Here is a 25,622-nt window from a genome sequence, read left to right as displayed (position 1 = left end):
CCCTCCCCGTGTCCACATCCTACCCAGACAAGGTCTCTCTGTGTAGCCTTAGCTGTTCTGGAACTCTGGCCTTCAACCTTCAACTCACAGAGATCCTGCTACCAACTAGGGGCCCCATCACTTTTTTTTTTTTTTTTTTTTAAGACAGGGTTTCTCTGCATAGCCCTGGCTGTCCTGGAACTCACTCTTAAGACCAGGCTGGCCTCGAACTCAGAAATTCACCTGACTCTGCCTCCCAAGTGCTGAGATTAAAGGCGTGCGCCACCACTGCCCGGCTCCATCACTGTTCTTGATGGAAAGAATTTTGCTTCTGCCAAGTGCATCATTTTATTCCGAGCCGTTAGTTAGTATGCACAGATATAGAGCGCCACCATGTAGAAGGGAGGCCCTGATAGCTCTTTGCTGTCTTCCACAGCTCTGTGCTCATGTGCTGCCTAGCTGTGGAGTAACCAGTTCTTGATGTAGGATTAGGGAACACTGCCGTTCTTGACGGAAGCCAGCTATTTTTCTAGCAAAGGAAAAGTTCACATCTAGCGATGTGTTTGTTTACAAAATCTTCACAACAAAAACAAAGCTTAGAAGAAAACTTTCAAGGGTCATAAAATCCAACCCAGGAAGCAGCTTTCTCAGCTTCCTGGTTTATCTTGTGCTTGTGTCAAACTTTATAACCGTCTAAAAAGTTACAGAGAGAGGATTTGCATAGAGAGCTCTGGTTTCCATCCAGCTTTTCAACAGCGTGTTCCGCATAATGCACATAAATAAGCTTTTCTAAGCAGGTCTCGGAGTTACTGCCAATAATAAGAGACAGCAGCAATGGCGCCCTGGACGAAGTCCTCAGGGCATGGAGCAGAAGCATCCTGTTTCTAATAACCGAAAGTGAAAGTAAGGCCTGGGACTGAGCGCTGCTCGTCGCTGAAGCCAGGTTAGTGTTTTCGAGGTAGAGTTCAGTTCTAAGGCACCGGCTTCCGGGAGCTGCGCAGCGAGCGGGTGAGTGCTTGATCCATCCTCGGTCCGCCGCGTCCCTGCGGTCCCACCACCCGCGCTCAGGGATGCTCCACCCGGCGCGCGGTGGGCGGCGGCTTCCAGCGCCGCGACTCGGGGTCTGGGTCCCCAGTGCGCTGCCTGGAGACTCGCCCGCTCCAGGCGCTCCGGCCATGGGTTGCTTCCCTTCCTGGGAAAAGGAAACTTACAGTCATTGGGACTGGCTCCAGAAGGTTCTTAGAAAAATGGATTTCTCAGGAAGACTATTATTTGTATTTCTTTGGCAGGTGCTGAGTTCTGTAGTCCTGCCTCACTTTTTCAGAATATGTAAGTTGTTGTTGTTGTTGTTGTTGTTGTTGTTGTTGTTGTTGTTGTTGTTGTTTTTGGAAGGAGATGTTGAAAGGAGAATATTCAATGTAAGTTCTAGCGGGCACTGGTTTGGGTTAAGAGGACTCCTGCTCCAAAGGCACCCGAGCTACCTTGTGTGCCCCGAAGGAAACTTCCTGTGTCCTGTCCAGCCAGGAGAGAGGGAAAGCAGCAGGTTCCACTGGGCCAGAGAATGAAATCACCTCTCCTTTACTCCCCACAAAAAGCTCTTGAACATTCACCAATCAGTTATTCTGTTCCGGTCTCCCCGGCCCTGACTTGCAGAGAACTTAACTGTGAACCAATCAGTTCAGTTTCTGCATTTTCAGCTTTCTTCTCTGCCTATAAAGCAAACTTCTGCATAGCAGTGAAAACATTTGAGGCAACTGCTTTCTATTTACATTGTGCTGGCTTTGAACTCTTGATCCTCCTGTTACAGACCTGTGCCACTACACTCAGACAGACCACTTACTCGATTTATTCAATCAAGTGTGCCCTGATTGTAAAAGAAATTCAATTAGGATCTTTTAATTGTTAACATTGTATCCATCTTTTGACTTGTTTCTGGTCTATACAACATGGATACATTATAATTTCTTCCTTCCTTCCTTTCTTTTAATTTAATGTATATGAGTACTCTGTAGCTCTCTTCAGACACACCAGAAGAGGGTATCGGATCCCATTACAGGTGGTTGTGAACCACCATGTGGTTGCTGGGAATTGAACTCAGGACCTCTGGAAGAGCAGTCAGTGCTCTTAACCGCCGAGTCATCTCTCCAGCCCATTTTCTTCCTTCTTTATGCTGCCAGGAACTCTGTGTACCCGCCCCCCGCACCCCCCCCCCGATATAAGTATCCCTAGGAAAATGAGATGATTTTTTTTTAAGTTTACTGCCATAATAAATTACATGGCCTTGGTGGCTTATGCATACATGTGTGTGCATGTACACACTTTTCAATTTAAAAATACTTACTTTTAGTACTATTTTAAAATTAGATTGTGTGTGCCCGTGTGTGCCTGTGTGTGCCTGTGTGTATCCGTGTGTGCCCGTGTGTGTCTGTGTGTGTCTGTGTGTCAGTTGTAGGCATCTGCGGCTCTCCCTGGATAAAGTAAAAGGGCTAGCAGAGCTGTCTTCTGTTCTGGGAGCTCTCTCGGGATGAACTCATTCCGTCTCCATTTCCAAAGTTAGGACCAGCATTGCTTCTCTGATCATGTTTCTGTGTTCAGTCTAACTCTGGTGTTATCCCCTTCTTACTCTAGAGGGCCTTCTGGATCATGTTAAGTTTTCACACACAATGCAGGATGATCTGCATATTGTGTGTGTGTGTGTGTGTGTGTGTGTGCACTCGCGCAGGCTAGCACGTGCATATGTGTACATACCTGAGCATGCACCTGTGGAGGCCAGAGGTGGAAGGCTGGATATTGTCTTCTCTTTTGCTCCACCTTAATTTCTGAGTCAGGCTCTCTCAATGGACCTGGACTTTGGCTAGACTGAGAGTGACTTTCAGGACACCTTCGAACCTTGCCCAGGATGGGAAGTACCAGTGCTTACCCAGCAAGCTCTTTACCCTGGAGCCATCTCTCCAGGTTCCACCTCTGTATTTTACAATCAGCATCCTGAATTCAGTTTGCAGCCTTAAATCTTCTCTGCAGTGTAATCTAATGTTTTCACAAGTTCTTGGGACTAGAACATGGATGTCTTTGAAGGTGTCATTTTTCTGCTTACTATAAGATTGCTTGAAAGGGAAGAATTACCACATATTCCACACAGTGTGAAAGGGAAAATATTTAGATGAGAAATATGATGAACACATTCTGGGGGCGCTATGTAATAGACCACTTACAGCAAGAGATTTTAAGAATATTGGTGTTTTGGGCTGGAGAGATGGCACAGAGGTAAGAGCACTGACTGCTCTTCCAGAGGTCCTGAGTTCAGTTCCCAGCAACCACATGGCGGCTCATAACCATCTGTAATGGGATCCGATGCCCTCTTCTGGTGAGTCTGAAGACAGTGACAGTGTACTCATATATAAAAATATATCAAAATAAATAAATGAATCTTAAAAAAAAACAAAATGAATCTAAAAAATGTTTAAAAGAAGAATATTGGTGTTTTAATAACAATATTTAAAAACAATTATAAATGTTATAATTTCTTTCTTAAGAAATGTAATAAGAGGAATTAATATCTATATGAACATGAATATATTTTCCTGGGAAGAAAAAATATCCAATATAAAATGCACAGTGTAACGTGCACAGTTCTTGGTTGCATAGGTTCCTGTCATAAATGTGAGCAGGCGTGCCTGCCTGTAATCCCAGTCTTTAGAAATTTGTTGATTATTCAAAGAAAATGACACATGTAATCAAAGTGCCTTGTAAGCAATAAAGAAGAACTAATGTCCTCTGGGAAGGTCAGAAAAAGCTTTAGGAACTTTCTGGAGGTTTGCTATGATCCTTGAAGAACCAAAGGATTTCATTTGGTGGAGGTTGAGGCAGCGAAGGACCCTTGAACAGATCTTTGTGAGTTAAGGATCTGCTTAATTAAGGCTGAGGGTTCAGTTGTGGTTAGACTGTTAGATCTTAGATGCATGCATATGTTTATGTAATTTTAAAGAATGCATCTAAAATTATCTTACATTTATAGAAAAGTTGCATGTCATATAAAATGATATTTCTCTCTGGATTATTTGAGAGTAGATTTTCAAGCTAATGAGCTTGATCCAGCAATACTTCAGTGTATAGTTCTTACTAAAAGGGTGTTGGGTGGAAGTTCCTGTTTGAGTATATCACAGTCTGAAAAAAATCAAGAAATTAATTTGTGATATTCACTAACATCTAATCATTTTACCATTTGTCCCAATATGAGCTTCATAGATTACAATAATTGTGTTTCTGTAGTTTCCTTTAACCTGGAAATTTTCCCATCTTTCTTGAAAAAAAATTCACTTAAATAAAAAAATCAAAACAGACAAATTATAGCCTAGACAGCGTCTGACTCTAAGTTTGTCTGCGACCTCTTCCTGATTTTGTTCAGACTGTGCATACTTGGTCACGGCGTCTCGTCAGCTTAGTCCAGCCTATCAGGGGCCATTTAGCCTATTATTTATTTTGAGGATCTAATTTTGATCCCTTATGCTGGGTTTCCTGCACTGTGAAATTACTCTTGTTTAAAATTTATTTTGAATTAGTTTTCAGTTCACATACAAAGAAAGGGTTTGCTCTATGGCATTTTCACATGTGTGCTACTGCTCTCTCGCTGCTTTGGCTGGCCTCCTGTGTCCCTCTTGTTGAGTCCCTCTTCTCCAAATACTCTCCCCTCTACTTTCATAATATATGTATATATGTTAACATAATACACATATACATATATACACATATTCATATATGTACATGTATGTATATATACACATATATGTATATATGTTTTTGTGTGTATATGTATATATATATGTACTCACACACACACACACACAGTCCGGGTCTGACATGGCTGTGTAAGGCAAGGGGTGACACAGCTTCTGCCTCTGGAGCATCTCTAGGCCATTGATCCTTACAATCTCCACATGTGCTGATGACTGCTGTTGGCTTGAAACTGATCTACTGTCCCTTCTATTTGACTTTCAAACTCTCTTTCTGAGGAATGAACGTTCCCCATTACTCAGAGCTAATGATGTCATAATAAATGAAACAGATGTGGTTCTCAGGAATGAGGGATGGAAGCCGTCATGAGGCTCTGAAGGATGAGGAGCAGGCCTTCTGCTTAGCCTTTAGGGCCATGGGAAAGGATCAGGACAATGTTTTAACCACAGAGTCCATAAAAGCCTACATGGGCCTTTGTATAAATAGTTCATTGCCAGACTTGGCCTTGAATTTGGAATCACGAGGAGATACATTTCCCTCCGGTCCAATGGCTGTTTTATTAATTAGCCAGGGTGAACTTGGGGACATCAAGGATAGAGAGGTAAAGTGCTCTCCAGAAGAAAAGGCATGGATAGGAAAAGAAGGAATCTATAAAAAAAAAAAACAAGCAAAAGATAGATTTGTTTATTTTATAGGAGAAAGGCTTGTATACATACGGTCTAGAAACAAGTGATATTAGAATGAGAGTATGTGAGGCCATGGATGAGGAAACAAAGATTAGAGAATTAAAAGATGACGTATACGCATATAAAAAGTTAATGCTGAGTTCTCTTGGCTACTTGAAGCACTGGAGATGACAGTGTCTGGAGAGATATTAGAGAATGCTAACTTCTTTACTCGCATAAAATTTAAAACTTTGCGAGAAATCGGTTTAACCCTAGTCTGTTACCTTTCTGTTCTTACCTGAAAGTGGTTTCTAAAGAATGCTGTCTTCTCTACCAGGAAACCGAAAGAGCTGTGCTCAGCTACCTGTGAAGAACAGGGTGTGTAGAAACTCTAGGGAAATGTGCTTTTGCTACGTGTTTAGTTTCTGTTTTAAGGAAGCAGGGATTGACATTAATGACCCAGGAGTCATAGAACTCATGTACATTTAAGGATTTCTAGAATTAACATGTTAACAATGTTCAAAGCCTTGATGGTGCAGCTTTAGTAAATGAAAGACTGGGTTTAGGCTCTCTGGTTGGGAGAAGAAGAAGGCTAAAGAGTGGGAAGAAAGAAGGAAAAAGAATGAGGGGAAGAGAGAAAAGTAAAAGATGGAGAAGGGGAAGGCTAAAGCACGAGAGGAGAGAAGGCTAAAGAATGAGAAGGAAGAGGGGAGAGGAAGGAAAGATGAGGAGAATCCTCAGGCAAAGAGCGAGCATGTGAACTGACAGCTGCATCCACTTCTGACTGAGTCAGTATTGAATCAGCACCGCTCCCATTCCTGCCTTTCTCAGGACCCTCCTCATGCTGAGGCTGGACCTCGGCATGTGTATAATATATATAACAGCATATACACATATATGTATATATAACATAACATATATACACACACTCCATTGCTCTCTTCTTAAACCCTCATCTGCCCTCCCTTTAGGCTACTTCCTTCTCTCTCATAGTGCCTTGTCTGGTTTTGAAAAAAATCATCTCATGCAAATTTAGGTGTTTTTGCCTGCCTGCATATGTCTGTATACCACATACGTGCCTGGTGGTGCCCTTGGAGGTCCGAAGAGGGTGTAGGATGCCCTTACTCTCCAGCCCTGCTGATTCTCTCTCTCTCTCCCTCCCTCCTTTCCTCCCTTGCCCTCTCCCTCCCTTTCTCTCTCTCTCACACACAGAGACAAATATTTTCTTTTTTTGATTTGTATTAAAAATTTAAGGTTAACATATAAAGTAATGATTCCATCATGGAATTTTTTTATTGCATATTTTATTTATTTATATTTCAAATGTTATCCCCTTTCCTGGTTTTCCCTCTGCAAACCCCCTTTCCTATCCTCCCTTCCCCTACATCTATGAGGATGTTCCTCCATCTGCTCACCCACTTCCACCTTACCACCCTGGCATTCCCTTATACTGAGGCATCGAGCCTTCACAGGACCAAGGACCTCTCCTCCCATTGATGCCAGATAAGGCCATCCTCTGCTGCATATGGACCTGGAGCTATGGGTCACTCCATGTGTACTCTTTGGTGGGTGGTTTAGTTCCTGGGAGCTCTGGTGGGTCTGGTTGGTTGATATTGTTGTTCTTCCTACAGGGTTGCAAACTCCTTCAGCTCCTTCAGTTCTTTCCCTAACTCCTCCATTGGGGTCCCTGGCTGTGAGCATCTGCCTCTGTATTTGTCAGGCTCTGGCAGAGTCTCTCAGGAGACAGCTATATCAAGCTTCTGTCAGCAAGCACTTCTTGGAATCAGTGATAATGTCTGGCTGGGTTTGGTGTCTGTATATGGAATGGATCCACGGGTGGGGCAGTCTCTGGATGGCTTTTCCTTCAGTCTCTGCTCCACATTTTGTCCCCGTATTTTCTTTAGACAGGAGCAATTCTTCGTTAAAAATTTGGAGATGAGTGGGTGGCCCCATCCCTCAACTGGGGGCCTTGCCTAACCTCTGGTTATGGTCTCTACAGGTTATCCCTCCCCTTTGTTGGGTATTTCAGCTAATGTCACTCCTGTTGGATCCTGGGAGCTTCTTGCTTTCCTAGCATCTGGGACTTGCTGGTGTCTGCCCCCTCCCCCAATCCCCCATTGATACACAGCTCTGTTCAATTTCCTGACTCTATGTATGTCATCCCCACTTCCTCCAATAACTGATCTTGCCCCCCCTTTCCCCTCCTTGTCCCCTCTTCCTTTCAAGTCCCTCCCACCTTCTACCTCCTGTAAGTATTTTGTTCCCCCTTCTAAGAAGGACTGAAGCATCCACACTTTGGTCTTCCTTCTTCTTCAGCTTCGTATGGTCTGTGAGTTGTATTATGGGTATTCTGCGTTCTTTCACCTAATATCCACTTATCAGTGACTACATACCATGTGTGTTCTTTTGTGACTGGCTTACCTCACTCAGGATGATATTTCTAGTTCCATCCATTTGCCTGTGAATTTCACAAAGTCATTGTTTTTAATAGCTGAGTAGTACTCCATTTTGTAAATATACCACATTTTCTTTATCCATCCCTCTGTTGAGGGACATCTGGATTGTTTCCAGCTTCTGGCTATTACAAATAAGGCTGCTATGAACATAGTGGAGCATGTGTCCTTGTTATATGTTGGAGAGCATCTTCTGGATGATTGCCCAGGAGTGGCACTACATGTGTCACTATAGTTTCCTCCTATCCCCCCTTCCTCTGCTCTCACTCACATTGCTTCGCACTTTTTGATATTCCCTTCCTCCCAGCTTTTGCCTTTCATACCATATGTATTCCATTACTTGCTCTTCCCTGCCCTTATCCCATTAAAGTCATTTATAGTCTTCTACACACACACACACACATACACACACACACACACACACACACACACACACACACACAGACACACACACACACAGACACAGACACACACACAGACAGACACACACACTGATCCCACACATGAGAGGATACTTGTAGTATTTGTCTCTTTGGCTTATTTTATTTAGTGTACTCATCTCTTGTTCTACCTATTTTCCTATAAATGCCATAATTTTTATTTGTATTTATAGCTTAATGCAATTTCATTGTATCTATACTACATTTTCTTTATCCATTCATTTTTGATGGATGTCTAGTTTGGACCCATACCTTGGCTTCTGTAATCAGGTAGCAGAATATGGATATACAGGTTTCTCTGTGGTATGCGGTCTCAGATCTTTTGGGTGTGTATATGTACCCTGGAGAGGCACTTCTGGATCATATGGTAGTATTTATTTATTTATTTATTTATTTATTTATTTATTTATTTAGGAGCATCCATACTGATTTGTTGCTAAAATTCCTTCCCAGGAGAGAAAAAAACAATTGCTATTTTTCCTAAGGTCCAAGCAACAAATCTAGCGTCATTCTGCTCAAGTTCACAGTGGAAATGAGTTCCTTACAGAGCATAGTTGTGAATCCTCTTCTCCAGTAGGCCACACCCCAAAAGCTTTCACCCAGCAGGGTTGAGAGCTTTCCCATGGTCTCAAGGGAGCTAACTCCTCCCATTTATTGTGCTGTCTCCTTGAGACTACAGCAATTAAGGCAGAGATACCTACAACAGGTAGTAGGAAGTGGGTGGACACTCAGGTGAGGTTTAGTGACAGCCCCCCACGTCCCCAGGGCTGAAGGAAGCTGGCAAGTCCAGCTGGGACAAGCTTTTGTTAGTGGCACAGCTAAAAGCCAAGACTGCAGTCGCTTGGCTGGGAGGACAGTCACTCACAGTAGGATTTCCAAAGTTTCCAGTCCTATCCACAGGTCCTCTTTCCCCATGTCATTGTCAGCCATGGTAGCCATTGCTAGTAGCCATGGTGACTGGGGTGAGAAGCAATCCAGAATACTTAAAATTAGCCTTCTTCTGGTCTTTAAGGATGTTAAACACCTTTTCAATAAGTTTTTGGCAACTTGTATTTCTTCTTTTGAAAGCAGTATGTTCTATTCATAAGCCCATTGATTGGCTGGATAATTTGGGGCTTTAGTATTTAATTTTGCAGTTTTTGGGTAGTCTCCTGATTAAGACTAAGACTAAGTTGCCAATGATCCTTTTCTGTTTGTTAGGCCGTCTCTTTACGCTGGTAATTGTTTCCTTTGGTGTGCAGATGCATTTTAATTTCATGCAAGTGCAAGCCTATTGGGACTATTTCTTGTGCTACTGAAATCCTTTGTAGAGTCTTTCTCTCTCTTGTTTTTCATTAAAGTTTTTCTTTTGAGACAAAATCTTTTACAGCCAGACTCCCCTTGAGTTTGGTATATATGCAGCTGAGGCTAGCCTTGAACTCCTTATCTTCTGGACTCCAGCATTATATCATAAAGCATTTTGCATGTTTCCCTTTAGCCATCTCAAACCTTACATTAAGGTGTTTGATCTATTTTGGGTTGATCAATGTGTGGAGTGAAATGTAAGGACTTGACTTCCCTCACGGGGTCATTCAGGTTTCCAAGCATTATTTGTGGAAGAAGATTTCTCTCTCTTTGTCATTTTTTTTGTCTTTTTCTCATTTGAAATGTTTTTGACATCTTTGTCAAAGATTGGTTGGCTGTGCAGGCTTGCTTTTTTTTTTTTTAAAGAATTATTTATTTTATGTATAATAGTACACTGTAGCTATCTTCAGACACACCAGAAGAGGGCATCGGATCCCATTACAGATGGTTATGAGCCAACATGTGGTTGCTGGGAATTGAACTTAGGACCTATGGAAGAGCAGTCAGTGCTCTTAACCACTGAGCCATCTCTCTAGCCTCACAGGCTTACTTTTGATTCCTCTATTCTATGGCATTGGTGCACATAACTGTTTTTGGTGCACATAACTGTCTTTTTGTGTCAATGCCTTGCCGTCTTTGTCACTTTACTTTTGTAACAGAGTTTGAGATCAGGGACTGGGATGCCTCTTGTATTGTCCTTTCTCTCATTGGTTACTTGGGGCCTTCAATGCTTGTGCAAACCTTAGGATGCTTGTTTTGTTTTCATCCTGTGAAGAATGCCAGTGGGATTTTGGTGAAAATTGCATTGAATCTAGGAGTAGCACAATCATTTTCACAATATTAACTCTGCTAATCTATGAGCATGAGGTGTCTTTTTGTATCTAAATGTCTTATTTTTCTTTGCTGATAAATATATTCCTAGTTTTTTTTTAACTACTGTGAATGCTTGCTCTATGTCTCTGACTCTGTCTCTGTCTCTCTCCTCTCTCTCTCTTCCTTCCTTTCTTTCTCTCTTTCCTTCCTTCCTTCCTTCCTTCCTTCCTTCCTTCCTTCCTTCCTTCCTTCCTTCCTTCCTTCCTTCCTTCCTTCCTTCCTTCCTTCCTTTCTTTCTTTCTTTCTTTCTTTCTTTCTTTCTTTCTTTCTTTCTTTCTTTCTTTCTTTCTTTCTTCTTAGCTGGTTTGTCATTGGTGTACAGAAAAGCTAATACTTTAAAACATTTACTTTTTAAGATAAGGTCTTAACTGCATAGCCCTGCCTTACTTAGAACCCATTGCACAGAGCAGGCTGGCCTCCAATACACAGAGATCCTCCTTCCCTCTGTCTTGTGTGCTGGCATTAAAGGTGTGTACCGTCAGGCTTGGCAAGCTGTTAATGGTTTATTATCCTGCCGTCTTGCTAAAGTTACTCACCAGATCAGTGGTTCTCCACTTTCCTAATGCTGTGCCTCTTTGATACAGTTCCTCAGGTTGTGGTGACTCCAACCATGAAATTATTTTGTTGCTTCTTTGTAACTGTACTTTTGCTATGGTTATAAATTGTAATATAAATATCTGATATGAGACCCCCAAAGAGATCCCACAGGATGAGAACTGCTGTATCAGATGTGAAAATTTTCTGGTGGAGTCTTTTGGGTGTTTTTAATAAAGAGTCATGTCATGAGCAGCTAAGGATACTTTGGCTTTTTCCTTTCATATTTGTACCTTTTTTTTTGTCTTTCTCATGGTCCAGCACCTTACTAAAGAGGAATGGAGAGAGTGGGCAGTCCTTGTTTTACTACAGATTTTCTGAAAAAACTTATCCAGTTCTCCATTTAATATAATGTTGGATGTAGGTTTTTTTGCATTTAACCTTTATATGCAGAGGCATGTTCCTATTATTCCTGGATTCTTCAGGCTTTTATGTTGAATTGTTTTCAATACTGATGTGGATGACCGTGTGGTTTCTGGCTGTAAGTCTACACACATGCTGTATCACACCCACTGGCTTGTGTATGTTAAAGTAAGGAAACTAACTTGTCATGCATGATATGTCATCTTAATGTTCTTGACTTTGGTTTGCAAGTCCTTTGTTGAGAAATTTTGCTTGTATGCTCACTAGAGTTGTTGTTCTATAGATTTTCTTATTTTCTGTGTGTCCCTATTCTGTTTTGGTTTCAGGGTGATGCTGGCTTTGTGGAATGAGTTGTTAGTTTCTTCTTCTTCTTCTTCTTCTTCTTCTTCTTCTTCTTCTTCTTCTTCTTCTTCTTCTTCTTCTTCTTCTTCTTCTTCTTCCTCCTCCTCCTCCTCCTCCTCCTCCTCCTCCTCCTCCTCCTCCTCCTCTTCTTCTTCTTCTTCTTCTTCTTCTTCTTCTTCCTCTTCCTCTTCCTCTTCCTCTTCCTCTTCCTCTCCTTCTTCCTTCTTCCTTCTTCCTTCTTCCTTCTTCCTTCTTCCTTCTTCCTTCTTCCTTCTTCCTTCTTCCTTCTTCCTTCTTCCTTCTTCCTTCTTCCTTTTTCCTTCTTCCTTCTCTTCCTCCTCCTCCTCCTCCTCCTCCTCCTCCTCCTCCTTCTATGCTGTAGGACTGTTTTGGGAAATCTCTGTTTGGATTCCCCACGTATCATCCTTGCTTGATTGGGTTCCTGATTGGTATGGCTCTTTGAGCACTGCAAGCTCATTCACTGTGGTTTTTTTCCCCCTCTGTCATATTTCTATAGGTGCCTTTAAATTGTCTATCATCTTAAGCTATTCCAGGTGTATGTTGTGTATTTTCTGTCCCACATTTATGGTTGTCCATTGTTTCTTGGTTCTTTTTATTAGAGAACAGAGTTAGAAAGCACTGGATGTGCCATGATCCCTTGTTTTTCTGACAGTCCTGTATTCACATTGGGTAATTTTTTTTAACTCATTTTTCCATTTTAGTTTAAAAAATCGATTTTTCTGTTTCTTTTACAAGAATTCTGAGACTTTGGCCACTCAAAATCTTTGAAAAGTATATTGTATGCAGCTCCAAGTATACTGAAATATGGAAGCACAGAATATTTGAGCAAACTTTTAATTTATTTTTATTACAACCTCTTATTTATTTTGTGTGTTGATGTGTGTATGTGTGTGCACACTCGTGTGTGTGTGTGTGTGTGTGTGTGTGTGTGTGTGTGTGTGCAGGTGCTACAGCGTGTATGCAGAGGTCAGAGGACAATGTATGTAAGTCAGTTTTCTTTTCCACTTTTAGGGTTCCAGAGATGCAACTCGAGCTGTCACGCTTGGTAAAAAGCATCTCTTTTTTAAGCCATGTCTCCAGTCTCAAACTATTGATACATTAATATGTGTCGCTGTGTTCTAATATAGCATGAAATCTAGCAGAGAGTTTAATAGCTCCTACAGAAAGTGGGTTAAAAACAACAGTACAGCTGCTGTATTAACTGTGTTAGCAGTGCCTTTACTGAGCTCCCTCCTATACAATTAGAGATTCCTTCAAATTACACATGACATTTGGCTGTAAGTCACATGACAGTCAAGACTTCAATGATAGGAAAAAAAATGACAAAGAAGACAAGTTTCTTCCATAGAAGGGTAAAAACTGTTACTTCTCTATTCATGGATTTGTGTAGTATACTGTTTTAAAAGCCCTCCTTTTTTTTTTTTTATTAGAGAGTCATGGATGCTGATAAAGACAACATAAAGCAAGCTTGTGATGAGCGCTCAGCAGAGATGGACGATATGAGAGGCGAACAGAGCATGGTAAAAAGGAAAAGTAGAAGACACCAACAGATGGCTCATGGCCATTCTTTTTTTTTTCCCCCTTTAAAGGGAGACAGTTTATTTGGCTTACAGGTCCAGAAGAAGAGTCCATGGTGGGGTGAGGGTGGGGATAGGAGGTGGGGAACACAGCCAGGACAGAAAGTAGTCGATCAGGAAGCTGAGAGACCACATCTTCAGTCTCACACAGGAAGCCGAGAGAGCAGAAGGGATGTGGAGTGAGGCCATGGGGTCTCAAAGCCCACCCTCAGTGATGTGCTTCCTCCAGCATGGCTATACATCCTTCTCTAACAGTGCAGCCAACTGGAGACCAGCGTTCAAATACCTGAGCCCAGGAAAGACATTTCTGTTTCAAACTGCTGCATTCCACTTCCTGGCTCCTTTAGGCTTATGGTCATATCATGTTGCAAAGTATATTTAGTTCAGCTTTAAAAGTATCATATTCTTAAACAGTTTATTTGTTTTTAAGTGAGGTGCACTTTCTGTCTTTGGCATTGTAAGGCTAGTTAACTTTTCAAATCCTTACATTTGTTGTATTGTAAAGGCTTCTCACTGACAGTTGTGTTCTTGTTTCTTTTCTTATCAAAAGTTGTTTCCTCACCTCCTTCTTTGATGGGGCTTATACCAGGAAGTGAAGTATGAGTAATATCCAATGAGGCCTGAGTGGAAACAGAGGCCCAAGTGCTCAGCTGTTAGTAAAGCCTATGTTTGGCTTGTCAAAGCAGCTGGCTACTGTTGCAGGATATTTAATCACATTGTGAATGCCACGATTGTGAACTGAAAAAGTCTTGTTGTGGTGCAGCTCAGCCCTAGCACATGCCTTTAACCTAAGAGCTAATTGAAGTCAACCCTGGGTCAAGAGGCAGAGCAAGCAACCAGCTGACAGGGAGTGAACATAAGTAAACAGAAACAAAGGTCTTTGAGCTGAAGGATATTTAAGACAGCATGGAGAAGGAGAGGGGATTTTATCTTCTGGGACATCAGTAGAGTAAGATGCCTCCCTGAGCTAGCTCACCCCAGCATCTGGCTCCCTAGTCTTCATTGGTAAAAACTGAAAGGCTGGGATTTTTGCTTTTTAAAACAACTGGCTACTATTGGAATCATGGCTGATAAGACAAACAAACAAAAACAAAAATAAATAACCACCCCAGAAACAAAAATATAATGCAGATGACAAAACAAAACAAAACTCCTGCCTCAGTAATAATCTGTCCCTGATTAGAGTACAATTAAGTGATATTATAGCTTCAGATAACTTAGGAGTATTTAGCTAAGTCAGAATGTCTGGGTCTCATTCTTTGCCTTAATTATAAAGATTTCTGTATCTATGTGGAAGATATCGGTTTCTCTGTTCATATAATAAAGCTAAGATATCTTAGGAATAGAAGACTCGGCGGGATGTGGGATAAGATGGTAAGCAAATGTACTGTTAATATGGGCAGATTCATTCTGAGACTGTCCTAAGGCTGATTAGGCTTAGGGGAGGGAGATTGGCAATTAATTAATTTAGAAAAAGGAGTTAAAGGTGTTTAATTTTTCCAAATATTTGGTGTTTTTTAGGGATTGGTTCATGAAATTATGAGTGAAAACAAAGAACTAGACGAGGAGATCAAAAAACTTGAAGCTGAATTGCAGTCGGATGCCAGAGAATTCCAAGTACTGTGATTATTTTTTATATATTAATGTTTAATGGACATGCACATGAAACAGTGATTTAGTTAGATTAACTGTACAGTATTATAGCCTCCCACCACCAGTGTTTCTTTTGTTTTTGTTTTTGAGACCACATCTGGCTGGCCTTGAACTCATTATGTAGACCATGCTGGCCTCAAGCTCACAGAGATCTACCTGCCTCTGCTTCCTGTGTACTGGCCTTAAGGGGGTGTACCATTCTGTCTGGCTTGGGCCACTCAGTGTATGCAATAGCCTCAAATGGAGAACAATCCAAGTGTTCTTCCATAGTAGAATGAAGTAATAAATTACTGTATAGCTCTACAAGTAGATGCTAAGCCATAATGAGTAAACAGATTGTATACAATTCTACGCCATAATGGGGACAAACAATTGTATATACAACATGGATGAATGTGACAGACATGACATGGATACATGGATACATAAAAGGCAAAGCAGGGCATTCTATATGTTCCCATTTAAATAAAGCATGTTCCGAGCAGTATAGTTGTTCCCTCTGGAGGCAGGCCAGACCCTTGGGAAACCAGGAGGACTTTAGTACTTCTATCTCTTGTCTGAGTATTAATTTCATATTATTTCTTCATGTACTATACTTGTGATGCATATTTTTTCTTACTACCTATGGATAGCATGATGAAACTTAAAAAAAATTAATAAAATTAAAAAAAAAACAGAGCCTTGCTTACTATAGATTACTTTTGGATGAAACATTTAGTCTTCTTACCGGTTGCACTTAAGGTGCTGAAGTAGTTTAAATGAATTTCACAGTTTAAAGAGTTTGGCGTAATATTGACATAGGGGCACACACCTTTAATCCTAGCACTCAGGAGAGTGAGTCACAGGGGACCCCTGTAGGAGGCTAGCGTGGTCCCCATAGCAAGCTCTAAGCCCCCTGTCTCAGAGCAAACAAGTCAGGAATATATTAATCTCTGTCATTAAAAGTCTCTCCTAAATTTTCCTATGTTTGAATTGTGTATTAAGCTTTTATTTTTGTTTCTGGGAGATAGGATGTCCTGTGGTTATGAGATGGGTGACCAGGTATAAGACTCAGGATTTAGTTACTTGTCTGGGTCTGGCCAGATCAAAAGGACCTGGGAATTCTTCCAGCCTAGTGAACCCACTTTACAGAGGACCCACAGTGGGATATATTTTTGTCTTTCTCTGGAAAATCCTTGGTGTCAGAAGGGTTGAATACCGTGTGTTTCCACATGATTAGTAAACACTGCCTCTCTCAGGCTTGGCAGATTGTTTAGAAGTTGGCCTACTGTAACTAGAACCCCACTGATTCCTTGTAAAGGTATAGGCAGCTTTAGGCACCATCCCAAGACTCATTCACCATGTGCAGCTTCTTCCTTATAACACATTTCATTTCAGTGTGTAAGATAATCATGGTAGATGGATATGTGTGCATTCATGTATACTTACACATTTGTGGATATCAATAATTTTAAACAGGTAGGTATAACCTTTTATTCTTTGGGTTACAATTCTTGTTGACAATATTTACTTCATAGTTACATAAATTATGAAAATGGTTTGATGGGTAGATTAGATATAGTAAAATGCCCTTATCAGAAATCTTAGAACTGGAGAGGCTGAGGTAAGAAGAATCCTGAGTTCAGGGATAGCCTGGGCTATATAAATCCTGCCTCCCCCCCCAAAAAAATCCCAAAACAAGCTAAAAAGTTCTTCAGAGATTTGGGGGAAGTTGGAATTTAACTTTGGCAATTTTTATATCATATATATCATACCCAGATATGATATATCATATCAGGAGTCTTTCAAAAAAGTGAAATTATCTGGGTTTTCTAGGAAAAAAATTACCCATAATAGTAGAGTTCTTGCCTCTAAATGGAACATCTACATTCCCTGTTCCTGGCTCAAGGAACATTGCTGAAGAGAGTGGAAAAAATGTAAGAGCCAGAGAATAAGCAGTGAAAAGATGTCTTCCGGATGTGTCATGGCCATCATGAACTTGACGATGTGGTTATCTGCCTGAGATTGGACAGTTAGCAATTCACCACCAATGGGGGAAGGGCCCAAGAGGCCCCACCCCTCCCTGAGAGTTATACTGACTGTTAATCTTAGGTGGGAGTGGGGTGACATTTCCCTCAGTGGAGCAGCCCCTGATACATTGCCTTGCTCTAGTAAATGACCTCGTGCCCACACTGAGACTCAGGGGTCACCATAAGGTGTGAAGGGAAGGAGACTTGCTGGGTTGAAGAAACGATGTCATTGGTAGACAGGAGTGAGATGAGAGAGGGAAGGGGGTGACAGTACACGCCATTGCACGACTGTATGGAGCTGAATGAATACAAGAAGCCCCACAGTGTGCACGGCCTGAAGCTTACCTCACTTCCCGTGCTTCCTCACCATGAAACTAAACATAGCTTTTAGCAATTTGCTTCTGAGGTTGTGCATTGCCAGCACGGTCATATAAAACCGTGTCTTATTTCCATGGACAGTGGGCACTTTGGAATTGGACACTGTATGGTATTGATCGGCTTAAACACTGGTCAGGGAAAGTGAGAGGAGTATATGCTTACGATTTCACCTATAAAATGACATTAAAGGATCAGTATTTGATTACCTCACTGAGAAGTGACTCTGGAAGAAGCAATTAGATGTTGAGTAAGACCACAGCCAGTATCCCATGAAGCTCTAACGTCAGCGGAGAACAAATCATTGGATGACTAGACCGTACTGTCATTGGAAGGCCTTAAGTTATATCTTGCTTTGGTTTTAATCAAACATGTCTGTTTTAATTAGATTAAAGAGAATGTACCAGAAAAAAAGCTTAAATTGACCTCAGTGGAGAGTCCTAAGGATGGCTGCCATTTCTCAAATAGCTCCTGTTCCTTTCAAGTGAGCTCACAAATTCTCTATGAGCTGCAGGAAGGCCAAGCGCTCATCACCTTTGAGAAGGAAGAAGGTATGGCTGATCTTAAAAACCTGACTGTGTCACTTTCATAAGCATCCGCATCTTCAAAGATCTTCCTTAGATGTTTGCGGTCACTTTACAGTTTGTGTATTTGCTGTTTCTTCTTGTCCTCATAGTGGCATTCTGGGACAGATGTGATAGTCTCAATTTACAGAGAAGGAAACCAAGCATTAGGGGCACCAAATGTGGGTATATTAAATATATAATATATATAAATATAATTATTATAATTATATATAATATTATATATAATATATAATGATGTTATAAACACATATATGTATATATGTATATGTGTGTATATAACATAGTTATTATATATATAATTATATATAATGTATGTATATAATATATACACATGTAATATATATATAATGTATGTATATATTTGTGTGTGTAATATATAGTATTATGTATATAGTAATGTGGAGTACTGACAGTGTCATATGTGCAGTGATATTAAAAGACACATGTTTATCACACATTCAAAAAGCACTGACTCTGGAAATAAAATCTAGATAGGAATTGGGATAGCCAGTGTCAGCCTCTTTCTAGTCCATATGTCTAAATGATAATAAGCATATTAGAACATTATGATACTTCTATAAAGAAGTAGAACTTGGCAGGCATAGTGGTGTACAGCTTGAATCATAGCACTCAGGAGGCAGGAGCAGACCTGTCTCTGTGAGTTTGGGGCTAGCCTGGCCTACATAATTTCAGGCCAGCCAGGGCTATGTAGTGAGACCCTATCTCAAATTTAAAAAAAAAAGAGGAAATAAAATTTTATAAGTATAAAAGTAGCAGACTGCATTTCTCCCAGTGTTCTATGAGACATCTCATTTCATACTTGTATAATTCTATAAACACAGGACAGAAAAAGTACTTGTTGTGTGTATTTGGTTGTCAAGGAAACAGGTTCTAAGGATGTTAAAGCGATTGAGTAAATTGGTTAACCAGTATCTAGCCCAAGAATGAGACAGGAATGAGCACTTTGGATGGGACTGGATGTTGGTCAAAACCAGGATGGACCCCTTGAGAGCTTGGCTCCCTTCTTGAGCACGATTTGGCTTCGAGTGCCAGCTTTGTCCTGTCATGCAGCCATGCTCTTGTTCTTCGTAAGCCTCAGATTGTGATGACAGGCTTTGTGATACCCTGACTTCATGAGCTCTTTGTGTATGAAATGAGAAAATGTGCATGGAATGCACACAGCCAACCAACACACCCATGTTGGCTGCCATGGCTGCTGCTATGAGGGGTTTTCCAGATAAGGGAACAGAAGCCTAGAGAAGAGCATCCATTGCTGAACTCCAGAGCTGAGAGGTACCTAAGGGCCTGAGCACTTCCTATAGGACCAACACTCCTGAGGGGAGGCCACTGATATTCTGGTACTGCAAAGCTACAACGTGGGCTCATGTGCTCCTCAGGACCCTTTCAGGGCTCTTAGAATCTGATTTTAACCTGTGTCTTCTGGCATCTGGTCCATTACACTGGCCTGGAAATAAATGTTAAAAGGAAGGATACAGTAAGTCATGACAAACAGAGATGAGTCCTCCACCCATAGGGTAATTTTGTTCCCCCCTGGAATCCACAGCTGAGGGGAAGCATTGCTGGAAATGGACAGTCACTGGGATATTACTAGCAGATATGAGGGAGGGTATGGAAGCAGGTTTCTGCATGGCAGTCACTGTATGGTAGTCACCTGGGCTTGCTGGGGTTTGGAGTCACTTCAGAGGCAACCTTGAGGCTGCTTGCTCCCTGGATGTGTTTCTGAGATCCCCATGCCAGAAGCAGCTCCAGGGGAACAGAAGTAAACAGGAGTTGCTTTGACAACCATAGTCACCAAAGTTGGGCTACCAAGGTCCCGCTCTGTTGAGTCAGATCACCAGATGTTAGGGGCTTGGGGATAAGGAGAGGACCATCTGAGTATTACTTCAGTGAGGGTTTCTGTTGTCATCTGTTGCCATTAGCAACACAACACAAAACAAAACATCTAAACTCTAGACTCATATTGTGGTCCAGGGAGCCTGAATTCCCACCCGACAGGGTCCTTCCCTTTCGTCTTGTTTCCTCCTCAACCTGTGGTGTGCTCCCTGGCGTCATAATCACACTCAACATTAGTAATAGAGGAAGCAAACATCTCTTATCTTCATGACAAGTTAGAATAACAGGCTCCACCTATCAACAGCTGGAGTGTTATATTAAATTATAGCACGCAGTTAAGAAGAAACACCTAACCACATACATTTTAAACGAGTATGGCGTTGTTCATAGAACTTCCCCTGGCTTTGGTGTAAAAAGCAAAGTAATGTATTTTTTTTTGAAAGACAGAGACTAAAAAGATCATTCTCTTTGTTACTAGCAATGTACGAGCATGACAAAGAATAAAGTAAGATAAAACTGATTCTCAAAATGATGCAGGCCACAAAAGTATTTATAGCTCCTAGAACAGGGAGGGCATTGTGACTGAGAATTTGCAGTATTAGAGGAACTCCTGGGGAGTGCTGTGGAAAGGAGGCACGTATGGCTGGACCAGAAGGGGAAAGAATCTGCAGAATTATTAGGCTTATGTTGTAAAAGAAAAAAAAGGTGGATTCATTCTTTAAGATAAATTCAGAAATTGAAAATTTCTATGTTGCCATTTTTGCTTATACATTGTGACACTGAACTTTCCTATTTTGGTGATAAGACTAATATAACTTGGAAATCCCAAGGGGGGAAAATGTTAAGATTGGATCCATTAAAACTGAAGAAAATGGGGCAAGCAAGATGGCTCAGCAGGTAAAGGCATTTGCTGCCAAGCCTGAAGACCTGACTTCCATCCCTCGTATCCACATCCTGGAGGAAGAGAAGCACTCCCGCAAGGTGTTCCCTGACCTACACGCAAATGCCCACTCACAAGAACACACACAAGTACACACATACACACACGTAATAAAACAAAATCGAAGAAAATGTAAAAGACAATAACCTTGAATAAAAAGCATGCAGTTTTCTCAGGATATCATGAATGACTACTTCTAAAATTATGTTTCAGTCGCACAAAATGTGATATCGATGGGGAATCATGTCGTGCAGATGGAAGGCACCCCAGTGAAGGTCTCTGCACACCCAGTCCCACTAAACACAGGCGTCAGATTCCAGGTGAGACCGTCTTTTTTTTTTTTTTTTTTTTTTTTTTTTGAGACGGGGTTTCTCTGTATAACCCTGGCTGTCCTCAAAGCTCTGGCCATTCTGTTGGACAAAGGCATTTTTCCTATCTTTACTTGTGACTCTGAAATGCTTTCTCAGGTTCATGTGGACATTTCTAAAATGAAGATCAATGTTACGGGAATTCCCGATGAGCTGTCTGAGGAGCAGACAAGGGACAAACTGGAGCTGAGCTTCTGTAAGTCCAGGAATGGCGGCGGCGAAGTGGAAAGCGTGGATTATGACAGGAAGTCCAGAAGCGCTGTCATCACTTTTGTGGAAACTGGCGGTACGCAAACACCTCGCCGCCCATTGTGGTATTCCTGCCTGCCAACACCTCGCTGCCCATTGCAGTATCCCTGCTGTTTGTACATTTGAAATGCATTAGCCTGGTAACGGGGGGGGGGGGTTCTGCTGATTTTCTTAGACTTATTTATTTACTTAATGTGCATGTGTATGTGTATGGATGCTGGTGGGCCTGCCGTGGCACAAGTGTAGAAGCTAGAGGAGAGTTTGCACCGATTGGTTCTTTTCTTCTACCGTGAGGATCCTGATGCTTAAACTAAGGTTGTTGGGTTTGGCAGCAAGGACCTTTACCCGTTGAGCCATCTTGCTGGCCCAGTTGGGGTTTCCTTCCTTACTCATATATATATAAGAAAAGAAAAGGAAAGAAAAGAAAAGGAAAGGAAATAAAAGGAAAGAAAAGAAAAGAAGAGAAAAAAAAGAAAAGAAAAGAAAAGAAAAGAAAAGAAAAGAAAAGACCCAGTAGTGTCTCGATGTCCAGGAGTTTGGGAGCCCCTGGCCTTGGGCTCCTCATTCCAGGCCTGTAGACCCCCTACCCTCCGTTCCAACTCCTCGGCACCGTTTCTAGTGGTGACTGGACCCTTGGGAGTCAGGGATCTCCCCGCCCCTGCTCTCCCACATCTTACGCTGTGTGGTATATTGGCACAGGGTAAATGCAGTCTAGTGTCTCTGCAGTTCATCCACCCAGCAGCATTCTTATGCTCTAGCATTGGGGCAAAAGGGAAACCTCATTTTCCCTCTGGGTTTCTCTTTCGTCTCTGGTCTTCTGGTCTTCTGGCCTAAGTGGCCTGGAGTTCTGGTTCTCAGTTTGCTGAGTCCTCTGATTCAGTAAAGTACCTCTGCTGGGTACTGGGTGCCCTCATGGCCTCTGGGGTTCTAGATACCAGCATGGCAGGTATCTAGAATAGTGTAGGAAACTTCAGCTGGATTTCAGATGGAGAAGAGGGAAGGAGGGCTGTTGAAGGGAGGTTGGGCAGACCCTGTATAAGTGTTGAGAGTCTTTGGGAGGGGCCTTACCTGGGGTTCTGGGTACTATAATGGCTTCTGGTAGAGCATGGCAAAGATAACATGTGTTTTAAAAAAGAAATTGTAATAATGACAGTGAAGTATTAAGTAAGTATCTTTTCAAAATTCCCTTACCTCTGGTGGATAAGTAGTTCTGGTTAGTAGCAGATATTTCCAGATCTTTCTATGGACATATGCAAACCCACCACTATGCATTTTTTGACCTGAGTCTTTGAGCAATGGTTATGAGTTCTCCAAGGGTGTGTCATAATGAAAAAGTCTAAATCTGTAAGTTTAATTTATCTGTTTTATGTTAGTTGCAACCTGGAGAAACTCGGCTATAAATCACAGTGTAATTTGACACCCTGTTAGCTTGTAAGCACATTATTCTGTCCTCTGGGGAGTCCTTCCTAGAAGTGGTATCCAGCCAATGTTACAGTTTTAGGTAATTCTGAAAGAGTATAAAGTTTTCTGAAGGTAGATATTCTGGTCACTTATAACTAGTGTCTTATGGCCTGACCATAACTAGGTAGGTGCTATAACCAATTGCATTTCTCAAGACAGCCAAAGCTGCGCAGGTTACAACCAGTGCAGTTGGGGCTGAGGCAGGCCTGTTCACCCGAGGATCTTCTCTCCCTCCTCCCTCCTCTGCTCCTGTGTCCCCTTACCACTTGAAATACTTTCATTGCACTATGTAGTGGTCTCAAGCTGGCTCAGCTGGTGAGAGTGTCTGCTGTCAGGCCTGTCAACCTGCGATCAATGTCTGGAACCCACAGGGTAGACGGGGAGAACCAATTCCTACTTGTTCTCTGACTTCTTGTACACCATGGCATGTATACACACATGCACATATGAGTGCACACAAAGTCAACTGAAAAAATGTGTACAGGTTAGTGGCATTAAGTAAAAGCATTCACAATATTGTGCAGCTAACACTATTCTCCGTCTTCAGAGCATTTTATCATCTTAAGCAGAAACTCTACCCATTAAGTAGTTATTCCTTCCCAGTTCCTCTTTCAGTCCTTGGCATCCCCCTATATTTTGTCTCTACAAGTTTTCCTCTTTTATGCACTTCATCAAATGGATTCATGCAACATTTGTCCCTTTCATATTTGGCTGTTCAAGACAGAAGGTTCAGCTTTCTTGTTATACAGTCTTGTATTTTTCAGACTTATTACTGTGAAGTCTTCAATACGGACTAGAGTTTCTCAGAAATGAATTGCTCACCTCCAGGGTTATTTTGATCGTATTCCTTTGGAGGGAAGTTTTAACTATGATTAAAAATGTTTATGATATTAAAGCAAAATACCTTTTTTTTTGGTTTACTTTCAGTTGTTGACAAGATTTTGAAAAAGAAAACCTATCCTCTCTACATGAATCAGAAGTGCCATAGCGTTGCTGTTTCTCCATGTATAGAACGATGCTTAGAAAAGTACCAGGTAGGATGGTCTGCCTTCCCGCAGCTTGATAGCACCGTCCTGCACCTCACCCCACACAGACCGTAGAAGGAACAGTGTGTGATGTGCATCTTATCACTGACGGCTATCAAAGCCCTTTCTTCACTTCAGTTTTGCCCGGTTGGTTCAGAGCGAGTTTGTGTTTATAAACCATATATTAGTGCAAAGCTGTGCCTTATTTAAACCTGATGCCAGGCCTGGTGGTGCATTCCTGGAGTCCCAGCTTTTTGGGAGGCCGAGGCAGGAAGATCTCAAGTTCAGTGCCAGCTTGGGCCAAATTAATGAATTCAAAGACGACCTGGGCAACTTCAAGATCCTGTTTCAAAATAAGTAGAAAAAGGCCATGGTATGGGGGGTTGGGCTATAGCTCAGCAGTAGAGTGCCTTCCTAGCATGTACAACCCCCTAGCCTCTATCCCAGGATGAAAACAACAAAGACCCCCACACCCTCAGAACCCCTGAGATCAGTCAGATGATATGATTAATCCTAGTTTATAAACTTTTTTTTCCATGTGCCTGTCAATCACTGGGCTTCAGACAATATTTTGCTTAAAGTCATTCAACTCCTCTTATTCTAAACTTGCTCCCATTTCCTATTCCTCCTCAGATACTGGATGGCAGTATCTATCTACCTATTTTTTTCTACCGACTTTCTGAAAACTATAACACACAACAACCCCACATACGTTTTTTGGGGGGAGTCTTGAACACTGAATCCAGGCCTTCGTGGAAGCATGTTTTGTAACCAGTCTACCATTTCTCCTTCACCCACATTTTTTTTTTTGAGTCAGGGTTGCCATGTAACTTAACCTCAAACTCATCATCCTACTGCCTCAGCTTGCAGAGTTCTTAGATGACAGGCATGTGTCACCCCACCTGCTGACAACCAAATATCTTAGTCTGTATTTTTAAATCCTCCAGCATATCTGATCCTTGGTATTGCCAATCAGTAACACCTCTGACTGCACGTGGACTGCTCATCTGGTCCTTGGCATTGTCTATCACACCTCTGACTATTCGTGGACTGCTCTTTCTGTCCTTTGAGATGCTCTCCTCCCTTTACTTTCATAGTACCATAGAGTCATCTTTCTCAAACTCAAGTCTCCTTGTGGCCTTCTCGTGCTTGAACACATCCCTTCAGTTGCCATAATAATTTAGCTCTTACAGAAGCTGATTTTTTTCTTCCTTAGGTGTTTTCAGCTGTGTCCAAAAAGACAGTGCTTCTGACCGGATTAGAAGGCATTCCTGTAGATGAGGAGACTGGGGAGGACTTACTCAACATCCACTTCCAACGGAAGAATAACGGAGGGGGAGAAGTGGAGGTGGTCAAGTGTTCTCTAGACCAGTCCTTCGCAGCGTATTTTAAAGAAGAGGCCAGAGAAACCATATGAAACTTATAGCCTTGAACTAAAATCACTGCCAACATTTACAAAATATTGTTTTCCATAAAACAAAAAATTAATTTGTCAGTGTCTTCTTACTCTTTGATGCAAAATCTATTCCTGACTCTTAACATTCTTCTTTGTTTGAGCTCTGCTGTGTGTTTACAAATGCATGAGTGGCCCATGTGGGAGGAGTTTGCTTTTCCTAATCTTTGTGTATGAACTTGTTGACTCTCAGTCAACACTCAGCCCCCTCGGATGTCCCCTGTCCCTGCTGTCTGCCTCTGTCATTATCATATGAGCCAATTCCA

The 25,622-nt window shown here is 41.7% G+C and overlaps 1 protein-coding gene across 7 annotated transcripts; it reads left to right on the top strand.

Moving 5' to 3' along the window:
- The first annotated feature begins 406 nt into the window (after positions 1-406).
- Nmi (N-myc (and STAT) interactor) lies at positions 407-25,398 on the top strand. 7 transcript variants are annotated; one of them, XM_006498218.4, is made up of 9 exons: positions 407-922; positions 1,269-1,308; positions 13,236-13,325; positions 14,904-14,999; positions 17,808-17,970; positions 21,014-21,120; positions 21,268-21,454; positions 23,806-23,912; positions 25,120-25,398. In XM_006498218.4, exons 3-9 carry the CDS (start codon positions 13,242-13,244, stop codon positions 25,318-25,320), a joined length of 945 nt encoding a protein of 314 aa, XP_006498281.1. In that variant the 5' UTR covers positions 407-922; positions 1,269-1,308; positions 13,236-13,241; the 3' UTR covers positions 25,321-25,398. The 7 variants fall into 7 exon arrangements, with proteins under 7 accessions (XP_006498281.1, XP_030107794.1, XP_006498282.1 ...); NM_001141949.1 differs by having other exon boundaries at positions 688-987; positions 25,120-25,397; XM_006498219.4 differs by lacking the exon at positions 23,806-23,912 and having other exon boundaries at positions 611-987.
- The last annotated feature ends 224 nt before the right edge of the window (positions 25,399-25,622 follow it).

Source organism: Mus musculus, chromosome 2 (assembly GCF_000001635.26).
Source record: "Mus musculus strain C57BL/6J chromosome 2, GRCm38.p6 C57BL/6J".
Lineage (NCBI taxonomy): Eukaryota > Metazoa > Chordata > Mammalia > Rodentia > Muridae > Mus > Mus musculus.
This window is presented reverse-complemented; position numbering and strand designations above follow the sequence as displayed.

Excerpts from the sequence above, each read along its gene's own strand:
- Nmi (XM_006498218.4), top strand. The coding sequence starts at position 13,242 with ATGGATGCTGATAAAGACAACATAAAGCAAGCTTGTGATGAGCGCTCA. Across the intron at positions 13,326-14,903 it reads TGAGAGGCGAACAGAGCATG|GGATTGGTTCATGAAATTAT; the intron begins GTAAAAAGGAAA and ends GGTGTTTTTTAG. Across the intron at positions 23,913-25,119 it reads GATGCTTAGAAAAGTACCAG|GTGTTTTCAGCTGTGTCCAA; the intron begins GTAGGATGGTCT and ends TTTCTTCCTTAG.